Source organism: Oncorhynchus mykiss, chromosome 2 (assembly GCF_057628025.1).
Source record: "Oncorhynchus mykiss isolate SJ-2025 chromosome 2, ASM5762802v1, whole genome shotgun sequence".
Taxonomy (NCBI): Eukaryota; Metazoa; Chordata; class Actinopteri; order Salmoniformes; family Salmonidae; genus Oncorhynchus; species Oncorhynchus mykiss.
Genome location: NC_143023.1, coordinates 54,425,117 through 54,437,357, shown reverse-complemented (window position 1 = coordinate 54,437,357; position 12,241 = coordinate 54,425,117). Strand labels below are relative to the sequence as shown.

Sequence of the window (12,241 nt, the reverse complement as noted above, 5' to 3'; positions counted from 1 at the left end):
GTAACACGCTAAGGTAACCATCCAATTAATTGATGGTCCATACTCAACCAATACATTCTGAAAATATTCAGACCCCTTCACTTTCTCCACATTTTGTTACGTTACAGCCTTATTCTAAAATGGATTTTAAAAAATGAATTCTCATCAATCTACACCCAATACCCCTGCCACAACTTCCGCTGAAGTCGGTTCCTCTCTTTGTTCGGGCGGCGCTCGGCGACCGGCGTCGCCAGTCTTCTAGCCATCATCGATCCACTTTCAATTTTCCTTTTGTTTTGTCTTGTCTTCCCACACACCTGGACTCAGTTCCCTCACTACATGTGGTGTATTTAACCCTCTGTTCCCCCCATGTCTTTGTGCGGAATTGTTTATTGTAAGTGGATATGTACGGTTTCTCTGGAGGGCGACGGGTTTTGTACCCATTTGTTTGTTGTTCTGGTTTCCGGTGGTTTTATGAATAAAACTGCTCCGTTGATTACCCAGTTTTGCTCTCCTGCGCCTGACTTCCCTGCCGCCAGTTACGCACTCCCTTACAACCCCATAATGACAAAGGGAAAACAGGTTTTTATAAATGTTTGCAAATGTATAAAAAATACAGAAAAATAAATACCTTATTTGCATAAGTATTCAGACCCTTCGCTATGAGACTCGAAATTGAGCTCAGGTGCATCCTGTTTCCATTGATCCTTCTTGAGATGTTTCTAAACTTGATTGGAGTCCACCTGTGGTAAATTCAATTGATTGGATATGATTTGGAAAAGATCTCACCTGATTATGTAAGGTCCCACATTTGACAGTGCATGTCAGAGCAAAAAACAAGCCATGAGGTCCAAGACACTGTCCGAAGGGGTCTGACACAGGATTGTGTCGAGGCACAGATCTGGGGAAAGATACCAAAAAATGTCTGCAGCATTGAAGGTCCCCAAGAACACAGTGGCCTCCATCATTATTAAATGGAAGAAGTTTGGAACCACCAAGACTCTTCCTAGGGCTGGCCACCTGGCCAAACTGAGCAATCGGGGGAGAAGGGCCTTGGGCAGGGAGGTGACCATGAACCTGATGGGCACTCTGACAGAGCTCCAGAGTTCCTGTGTGGAGATGGGAGAACCATCCAGAAGGACAACCATCTTTGCAGCACTCCACCAATCAGGCCTTTATGGTAGTGGCCAGACAAAAGCTACTCCTCAGTAAAAGGCATATGACAGCCTGTTTGGAGTTGGCCAAAAGGCACCTAAAGGACTCTCAGACCATGAGAAACAAGATTCTCTGGTCTGATGAAACCAAGGTTGAACTCTTTGGCCTGAATGCCAAGCGTCACGTCTGGAGGAAACCTGGCACGATCCCTACGGTGAAGCATGGTGGTGGCAGCATCATGCTGTGGGGATGTTTTTCAGCTGCAAGAACTGGGAGATTTGTCAGGATTGAGGGAAAGATGAACAGAGCGAAGTACAGAGAGATTCTTGATAAAAACCTGCTTCAGAGCGCTCAGGACCTAAGACTGGGGTGAAGATTCACCTTCCAACAGGACAACGACCCTAAGCACACAGCCAAGGAAACGCAGGAGTGGCTCTGGAACAAGTCTCTGAATGTCCTTTTGTGGCCCAGCCAGAGCCCGGACATGAACCAGATCAGATATTTCTGGAGAGACCTGAAAATAGCTGAGCAGCGACGCTCCCTATTTTGTCGATTGCCAACAAAATAATTATTGAATCACAAACCATTACAGAAATTGCATACAGCATTTCTTACCTCTCTTCCAGTGTTGGGGTTTACACAACCACAACTTGTACAGGTTCAGGTTCCCTCGAAATCCACCAGTATCTCAAATTAAATCAAATTTTATTAGTCACGTGCGCCAAATACATCAGTGAAACCGTGAAATGCTTACTTACAAGCCCTTAACCAACAACGAGTTTTTCAGAAAAATGGCAACCGCATACCAGGCAGTGATGCAACCCATCAGGATGCTCTCGATGGTGCAGCTGTAGATCCTTTTGCCAAATCTTTGCATTTTTTGGGGTGGTCCTGGGCCGAAAATGCTGTCGACTGCCTAGATAGCTAGTATTATCATCTACAAACTAAAGACAGCCATGACAGCCATGTCAACAATCTGCATATCTTGCTTTAGATAGCTAACATAAATTTGTTGAAATTAAGGCACTGGGCATCTTGTGGGGTTTATGCAGTGTAGCGACATGATTCTATTGTTAGATTAATTTGAGTACAAAACAGTAAGTATTCAGAATATGTTAGCTAGATAGCTAGCTAAGTAGGCTTATTAACTAGCTTGAACATTGAACACACTAAGATCAGAAGCTGACGTAGCTAGCAGGCTAAAAACGCAACCCAGCACTTCCCTAATGTTACCTACCAGTCCATGAGAACAGTGGCAATTTCGCAGTCACTCTTTCACCTTTCAAAATGTATTCCAATATGAATCTTGTTTCTTGATTGGTCATGAGCAGTCTTTTTCCTCGCCTCTTTTGCTCTTTTGCAGTCGAGCTGATTCAGATCCAAGAACCGAGAATGATGCTTGTTGGCTTCGTCTGCTCTGTTTGTTTTTTGGCAGCTGTAACGTTAGGTTGCAAGTGGCATTCACTTTTTCTCCAGCTCCGGAGCCGCATGGTCATTTGATTAGGTGGGATTGTTGCGAACAGCCAAAGTTGGCACAGTGCTCAACCGCCTTCTTTTCGTTCAAAGTGAAAACATTTCTGCTTTAACTTCGAAATTTGACTATTGGAGAAACGTTACGATGCTGAGCAGGAGGAGTCAACCCAGGGTGTCAAAAACACTTCGAAATTTGGTGTTTGGAGCAACTTTGAATATTTTTTAAATGTGGATAAATGTCTAATCCTGCAGTGAGACTGTGAGAGCCTGTTGATACCAGAGCCCCCATGTGGACTAGCATAGGGTTGCAGTGCAAACTCTTCATTGTCACACTCCTTCAGCAAGTAAGGAATCATACAGAAAAGGACTTGCATTATTGAATTTTCTTACGCCATTGCCCTTAACCTCAGCAGCTTCGTTAAGCGTTTAAGAAGAGCTACCGACTGTGGTTGATGATATGCTTTACAAAGTAAGTACATGAAAGTCTGCGCAATATTGTGACAGCTCACTGAGAGATGTCGATTTTGGTTTGTTATCATTCGTTCATCTAGAATTTGTTATTCTAGTGTTTAATCAACAGAAGGGAGGCTGATCAGATGAATACATACTATGTACACCGTGCACAAAATATTAACCCCCCCCCTTCCCACACTGGACTCTACAAGGTGTCGAAAGACTTCCACAGGGATATACTGGCTCATGTTGACTCCAATGCTTCTCACAGTTGTGTTAAGTTCATTAGATGTCCTTTGGTAGGTGGACCATTGTTGATACACATAGGAAACTGTAGAGCTTGAAAAACCCAGCAGAGTTGCAGTTCTTGACAAACTGGTGCTCCTGGCACCTACTTTTCTACCATACCCCATTTCAAAGGCACTTAAATATTTTGTCTTGCCCATTTAATCATTGTCTCAATTGTCTCAAGGCTTAAAACTCCTTCTTTAACCTCTCTCCTCCCCTTCAGCTACACTGATTGAAGTGGATTTACATAACAAGTGGCATCAATAAGGGATCATGGCTTTCACCTGGATTCACCTGGCAGTCTATGTTATGGAAAGAGCAGGTGTGCTTAAAGGAACAGTTTTATGTGAATTTGCGCATTTTGATGTTTTGTTGTAAAAAAGACAGAGAAAGAGCTCTCAGTTTTTCCAATGACATCTTCAACCAATTCGTCGGGAATTTGTAGGCATTTCCTACTCACAATTGGTCAAAATCACACAATGCATACCAATGTTGTCATTGGAAACACTTATCTTCCTCTATCTTTTTTTTACTACAAAACATAGAAATGCACCATTTTAACATATGTTGATGTTGGGGTGGTGCTGGAGATGAGGAATATGTTGAAACATTTTGAAGTTTCCCTTGAATATTTTGTACACTCAGTAGGCTATGAATACATCCCTGGTATGGGATGACAGGCTGAGGTTGTTCATGGGTGGATGCATTGTATGTAACAGGACTTGGGTTGTGGTTTGCAAATAAGAAAGGTCATTGCTGTTGTTCCTAAAAACAACCACACAGTGGCAGCATGACATCAGCTAATGCTTGAAGAACACAAGTTCTCCCAACAAATTCAAGTTCACGCAAATATTTTACAAGCAACTCCTACTACAACATACTGAGATATTGTACTTTCTGACAAATGGATTTTAAAAAGAAGTAATGCATGCCAGGTAGAACACATTGACATCTTACAACATTATCTGCACAGCGTTCAATCTGAATACTATTGTCATTATTCATCTCTGAACAGACTATTTCAAGATGAACAAAGGTTATTTAAGGAGTTGAAAAGTGATGCTCCAGGTGAGTGAAAACATTTGTAGTTTGTGTGAGAGAGAGTGGGTTGTTTGTCTGTTGCCAGTAGCCAACCACCTCTTGTTTCAGGAACACGAGCACTAGGGGAATTCATGTGCTTCATGCCAGTGGAAACCTGAACGGGAGCCCACCACCACCGAACCTGAACTTCACTTGCAAGTTGCTCACAAATAGTTACCATTTCACTGAACAACATTCTCTTCTCTACTCTCCAATCCTCTCCTACTCTCCAGTTCCCTGTCTCTCATCCTCTCCCAAGTTGACATCCATCCTCTTTCTCTCCTTTCCTCTCTTCTCCAATCCTCTCCTCTCCCCTGTCCTCTCCTCCATCTCTCTGGTATTGCTTCTTTCCCTAAGCCAGTAAATCACTGAGCTTCAGTGAGGCTGTGAGAGAGAGGAGATTACAATGGAGGGATGAGGGAAGGGAGGAGAGGAGGAGGAGCTCTTCCTGTTGTAGTGACCACGTGCGCCTCCTGCCTCACTGCAGCACTCTCAGACCGACAGCAGCATCATCACAACAGCAGCAGCTATTGGCTCCTTCCACATAGTGAGTGAGAGTGCAGCTTCACTCCCTCTTCCTCTCCCCTCTCTCTCTTTTTCTCTCTCTCGTTGTGTCTCTCAGATTAAAAGGAGTTCCTGTGCGATAAGAGCACGTTGGTGGAACACCCACACGCCTCCACTGCATGGCTCTCACAAAGGTAAGCAGCAGACTGAGGAGAGAGATGCTGGCTGGGTCAGGAGGATGCTGCTTTGGGGAGGTGGTGGTGATAAAGTTAAAAATGGGTGGTTAGGGAAGTGATGCTCTTCCGTCACTGCTTCAGCCAAGATGCTGTTTTGGTATGAGTTATAGAGGGAACCGCTCCTAGATTGTGAAGCCAGATGCAGCTTTGGAAGTTGCTGGTTGGGGAAACATGGTTGGCTGTGTCCGTCTCTGTGGTTCAGCTTTGACAGGTGGAGGGAAACAAGATAAAGTTGCAGGGCTGTCATTGATGCCAGGCTGACCTGTTGCCATTGTGGCTACAAGAGGCAAGGGGGGCTTTTAGGTGAAGTATCACTTTTTGTATGTTTCAGACAGGTGCATTCATTTTGGAGTATGCAATGAATTTGCGAATTGCTTTTTTTCATATCATGATTGTCATATTAGCCCAGCCTTTTGCAGTCGATTTGGCATTGTTTAGTTCAGCAGTAGAGTTGCCGAGCTGAGGGGAGCGCATGTGTTTTGTTTGTGTTCAAATCATGAACAGCACACTGCCAGTTTGAGCTTGCAGCCAGCAGCAGGCTCAATCCCCTTAATGAAATAACAACAGGACAGATGCTTTCCACTGGGAAATTAGCATTATGCCCATCTGCTGTGTTCTATGACAAATAAATATGACAATCATCTTCCATTACACACAAGCATACCATAGGCAGCACTAGAGCTGTTGAGCCCATATGTAGAAAATAATCCACTACTGCTAGAGTTACACTAAGCCCCTACGAGCAGCAGCATCCCACACGAAAAAAGAGTAGAATAGGGAGGGGTGCATGCATACATGATGAGAGACAGAAATAGACACAGAGAGAGGAGATAGACGGGGTGAGAAAGAGTGAAGAGAGAGAGGGGGGGGGGGGAGAAAGGAAATTAGAGATGGGGAAACAGTGTGGCGTGGTGTGGAGTAGGAGGCTGAGAACAGGTGTTAGCCGTACAGCCGTCTGTAATGCTAACCAGTGCCCTGGCCTCACCCACATCACACAGAGATATCTGTCTCCGTGAAATGGGAGGCCTGGCCTCTGGAGAGAGAGAGAGAGATGCTGACTGGGTTGCTGTGATAAACACAGTGGAGAACAGACCATCCTCACTCAGCACACTGTGACCTTGCTGTAGCGTTCTAGCAGACCTTGGGGCTGGATGGATGTCAGGGATATGGTATCACAGGAAAGGGACACAGGCTGGTAATGATACAAAGAGAGCTCACAGTCAAAATCTCAACAATCTAAAAAAGACCATGACAAAAATAATACATATGAGTAAAGCACTCATGTTGAATCAAATCACAGCCAACTATGTTAACCTAATGATACATTATTAACCCGAATCTCTTGAGGAAATTGGAATACTGTATATGAGCTAACCATAGGCCTAAAATGCTGATAGTGTAATACAAATGCAGTAGAAAGACCAAACTCAGATTGTATCCTTACCTTTGCCCAGTCATATCCATTAGGCTGTGGAGTTTGTGTGGTGATTGTGTCTGAGCCTCTTAAGGCCTTTGCAGATTGTACGATTTTATGCCACAATTTTGACTTCCCAAATAAATGGCCATGTCATGGGCAAATTCTTAGGTTGTGAACGATTGTTGGACGACTTGGCTCGTTCAGTGTGACAGGGTCTAGGTCGGCCGATTAAGTACCACTAGGTGCGGTCGTAGGCTCCGACAAAGTTCCGTTATTTTTTTCCTTTATCGTGAAGTGTGGCTGGTGTTGCAAACCGATCCCGGCGACTGACCAATAGGAACATGGCCAGCACTGAGTATGCACACAATAATACGGTTATGGTGAATAGTCAGATTAATATAATAGTCTGATTTGAACGATCTCCCTAATAATCTTGTTTACACAACTTCACAATCGCCAGACAAAACAAACGTTCTACAACAGTGACCATGTTATTTTAGGAAGTTTAGACACAAAAAGTTTGTATGTGAAAACTATTTCTAAGATGGATACTTTCACTCGCGCATAAGCATTGAGAGAGGCTTGCGCTGCTGGTGCTGGCACATGCACAGATCAAACACCGCTGCAGCTGACGTAGCCTGTATTGGATAACGTGGCCTCGCAAGCTAATCGCAGTATGTGATGACAGAACTGAGGCAAATCGTATAATCAGGCTAGGTTGATATTACAGTTTTTAATTTGGTAACATCGCACAGTGCGACGTGATAATCGCAAAGGACTGAATCCGACGTAGAGTCTGCAAAGGCCTTTAGCAGTGAGAAGGAGGGTGAAGTATTGTATAGGGCAGCTGGTGGAGGAAGAGGAGGAAACGCGGCTGGAAAAGAAGCCTATTGTCCCCCTGAAAATATCCACAACAATGGCATGACATCAACCAGGAAATTTATGTAACCTATCTCAATGTAAAAAAACTCAGCCATGACATTCAGGAGCTAAACAGTAGAGTTAACCTCAAGTCGTTGCTGCACTGACTGACTGACTAAATGGTCTGTTATATTTGAACTGCAGGTCTGATTTCAATCTGAAATGCCATAGATTACAAATTGCAAAAACAGATCACTCTGGAATCATGTGTAATTTAGCCTACTAAAAATGGAAACATTTTCAAGGGATAATTAGGCAGGTCTGATGAAACGAAACAAAAAACTTTTCTGTTCTAGCAGTTAGCTACACCGCTACATGGCAAAATGTAATTAACTACTGTGTGTGTGTGTGTGTGTGTGTGTGTGTGTGTGTGTGTGTGTGTGTGTGTGTGTGTGTGTGTGTGTGTGTGTGTGTGTGTGTGTGTGTGTGTGGTTCACAGTGTGAATGTGACCATTTCAAACCGCGAGTGCATAGACGAAGACATGATACATTCCCTGCCATCTAGTACAGCTATTAATTAGTTCTAATGATGCTTAATGATTACTGTCACCTCCTCCCAAACACATACAATCATGATAATACGTTTATGATGAGGCCCATACACAAGCATGACTCACCTACGATACTGTAGGTCTTGTATTCTATGTGAAACTAAAAGATTTCTGGAGCTAGACAAGCGATACAGGGATTTGAGTCTGAGGAGGTCAGATGGTCCCTATAAGGATAGTTTCTTACCCCTATATCTGCGCTGGAGAATACCCTGGTTTGTACGCAATGGAAAACGTTTTAAGATGTGTGTTTCTTATTGGACAGGTCCAGGTAGTCCCTTCCTGTTTCAGGCCATTTCCTTCCATTTGGTGCCTAATAAATAAAATCCTGGTCTGCGGTTCAGATCTGCTCAAACTATCTCAGAGCTGTCAAAACAAATCCAGTCAAACCAATGACCAAAAAAACAGCAAGACCTTTACAAAGGGGTGAAGGTCCGGATCACTGGGAACATGTGCCATCTCACTTTACCTCAGATGCATGCCGATTGAAATGTCAAAGGGTTCCACAGGTAGAGGAAGAGCAGGAAGTCATCCATTAATAAAGGAACCAAGAGGGAGATAAGCTCGGATGGAAATGGAGCGTGGGCAGTGAGAGGTCTGTCGTTGTTCTGGGGTTATGGAAGGAAAGAGACTTTCTTCCTCCTACATGACTCAAAGGAAATACCTGTTTTTGATGATAAAGGGCTCATAAGGTTGATGAGTCCATGCGTCAACTACCACAATAGACCTGTTTGTACTGTATTGACATACCGTACTAATCTGGTTAAAGGTGTAATGGCGACACCGATTTCCCTCTTTGTTCAATGCTAAGAAGTTGGTTTCTCCCATGGGAAAACAGGGTTCAGAACCCGTATGTGACAATGACGTCTCTCATGGGGGAGGAGTTCAAAGGGGGTGAATATAAATCAAACAAACTGTTTTTGGTCACATACACGTGTTTCGCAGATGTTATTGCGGGTGTAGAGAAAGGCTTGTGTTTCTAGCTCCAACAGTGCAGTGATATTTAACAAATAATATCTAACAATTTCACAACAATACGTACAATACACACAAATCTAAGTAAAGGAATGGAATGAAAGAATATGTAAATATATGGACGAGCAATGTCAGAGTGCCATAGACTAAGATACAGTAGAATAGAATATAATGCAATACAGTATATACATTTGAGATGAGTAATGCAAAATATGTAAATATTATTAAAGTGGCCAGTGATTTCAAGTCTATGTATGTCAATCAATCAATCAATCAAATGTATTTATAAAGCCCTATTTACATCAGCCGATGTCACAAAGTGCTGTACAGAAACACAGCCTAAATTCCCAAACATGTAGAAGCACGGTGGCTAGGAAAAATTCCTTAGAAAGGCCAGAACCTAAGAAGAAACCTAGAGAGGAACCAGGCTCTGAGAGGTGATGGGTGGAGATTATAACAGAACATGGCCAAGATGCTCAAACGTTCATACATGACCAGCAGGATCAGATAATAATAATCATAGTGGTTATAGAGGGTGCAACAGGACAGCACCTCAGGAATAAATGTCAGTTGGCTTTTCATAGCCGATCACTCAGAGTTAGAGACAGCAGGTGCGGTAGAGAGAGAGTTCAAAACACCAGGTCCGGGACAAGGTAGCATGTCCAGTGAACAGGTCAGGTTTCCATAGCCGCAGGCAGAACAGTCGAAACTGGAGCAGCAGCATGACCAGGTGGCCTGGGGACAGCAAGGAGTCATCAGGCCAGGTAGTCCTGAGGCATGGTTCTAGGGCTCAGGTCCTCAGAGAGAGAGAGAGAGAGAGAGAGAAAAAAAAATACAAATAATTAAATTCACACAGGACACCGGATGAGACAGGAGAAATACTCCAGATAACAGACTGACCCTAGCCCCCTGACACACAAACCATTGCAGCATAAATACTGGAGGCTGAGACAGGAGGGGTCAGCAGACACTATGGCCCTGTCCGACGATACCCCAGGACAGGGCCAAACAGGCAGAATATAACCCCATGGCTCTACAAACACAATGCATCTCTTTCTCTGCTCCCTCGCCACGAACTTACAACCATTTGTTCCCAACACCTTTTTTACAGCCTAAGTCTGTGAGTGAAACATGATGTGTTCCTGTGCATAAATAAGAATGGACAATCTCATAATGATCAGATAATCTCTTGGCTATAAATATATAAGCTCCTTATCGGTGCTGCCTCTGCACTGTACAGTAGCAGGTCCCAGCATGATCATTTACAGCTGCTGACGTGAATTCACTTTCTGCGCCTTTCAGCACTTCAGCTGGAGAGCAGTGTTGCAGGAGACAGTATTGCCCTGCAAATTGGATTTTTGACAGCTTCGCTCGGCAGAAACGTCATGGTGCTTCAGCATTACAGTTTGACACCATTAGCCATCCAACTACTCTATATGTACACCTAGTTTAAAAAATATAACATTTGTGTTATGAATGCGAGAGTAGGTGAAATTAAGAATTGAGAATAGACCAAATTATTAGGGTGAGGCACATGGGCTACTAACAGCTTATTACACAGCATACCCTGAGTATTACTTTCTTAGCTACAGTATACATATCTCCCTAGTATGTTACATAATTTATGCAGCAGCATACAATACATTTTTAGACTCACCTTGTTGTGCTGTGCTCACTTGAACAGGAAGATAGCGCGGCTGTCCTTCATGGGTAAATTTTGTCATCAAACTTTGTCATCAAAGCCACGGATTTATGGCTCTTTCAAGACAATTGGGAACAACTGGTTAAATCATAATGACGTCAGTGATCTTCAGGTCGTAGCTCTAGAAAGAGGCCCGAGTTCCCGATTTACAATTCCGAGTTGGATGAAAGTTCAAAACCTGTTTTCTCAGTCGTAAATAGTTTTTTCACGAGTTCCCAGTTGTATTGAACTTACAGGTAGCCACGGATTCCTTCCAGAGCATTTATTGTTGATTTTGCGATTTCCAACTTGTTGTGTAATGTTTATGGCTGATGAGCACCGATACGTTTTATCTATAATTTCTCTTCATTATTTATCTTCAGATGACAAGGATTAAAAAGGATTTGCCAGTAGATTGTCAACTTGATTCATGATGATGACTGCTTGTCTAGCTTGCTAGCTAAGAATTTGAAAGTATGATGTTGGCATGATCAGTCCAATCAAAGCTACTATAGATATAATGTGATATGATGTCATTTCTGATGTAACTCTATCCTTTTCATACGTGAGTTTCAAATATATCTAACGGTCGCCCCAGCGTGATTCTTTTTATGCACATGATGTCAGAATGCTCTCACCATTCCAAAATGTGATTGTTGCGCAACAGGACATTTAATCCGCGCTGCCGTCAAACCAAGGCATGCTGCCTGTTTTTATTTATAGGCTGTTTTCAACTTGTCAATTTCAAATGATTTTCTAACAAGTTTTTATTTTCTAAGAACAGTTTGAATTGAGGTGTGTTACGCTTCCTCATTAATTCACTTTTGTGGACAATTTATAGTTTTGGAATTTCTGACCCTGACAAAATTCCCCAAGCACTTCCAAATTGTTTGTGCAGTTCAAGTCTGCAGACATTTGCGCATCTCCCATCAGAACAGCATCTGCACACACGTGTTCACATTTTCCATCTCGTGCCAGCATCGCAGTCATTGTTGTTTTCATTACTAACAATAACTTTGGAAATGTGTGCGTTTCTATCAAAGTAAGTGTCTTATTACGTTATGTCGTTTCTACTGTAACTCAATATATTTGTGTATATTCCTTATTCCATTCACTTCCGGAAGTTCTCAAAAAATTTGTGAACCCTTACTCACCTAATTTTGTTATAACATCTTTGGTCCGACAGACGATTACGTGAAACCCAGAATGCATTGTATGTCAACAAACATGGCTCCATCGGTAGATTTTCGATTTCTAGAAAGTGTTAGAGAGTTATAAAAACATTACCCCTTGTGTAAAGTCAATATTTCCTCCGTTAGCACTAGGACAAATGTAGCCTACATTTTTCCGGTTTGGATGATTGTGTTGTGCTGTAGCTACTTCTAAGAATGTCTGAACATTGCATCCAAGAATAAATTGCTCACATTCTGTATATAACTTTGTAAGGATTGTGTTTGTGCAAAATGTTTCTGAAAAAACAGTGTGTCCAGCTCAAATGCTGATAGTTGCGTCTTTCCAAACTGGATGTTCT

The 12,241-nt window shown here is 42.8% G+C and overlaps 1 protein-coding gene across 1 annotated transcript in view; it reads left to right on the top strand.

Annotated features, from left to right (window-relative positions):
• The first annotated feature begins 4,908 nt into the window (after positions 1-4,908).
• The window catches only part of coro2bb (coronin 2Bb), a 36,550-nt gene continuing 29,217 nt past the window's right edge, over positions 4,909-12,241 (top strand). Inside the window, exon 1 of the mRNA XM_021565490.3 lies at positions 4,909-5,126. Coding sequence (XP_021421165.2) covers positions 5,112-5,126 — 15 coding nt within the window. The 5' untranslated portion in view covers positions 4,909-5,111. The remainder of the gene's footprint in view (positions 5,127-12,241) is intronic.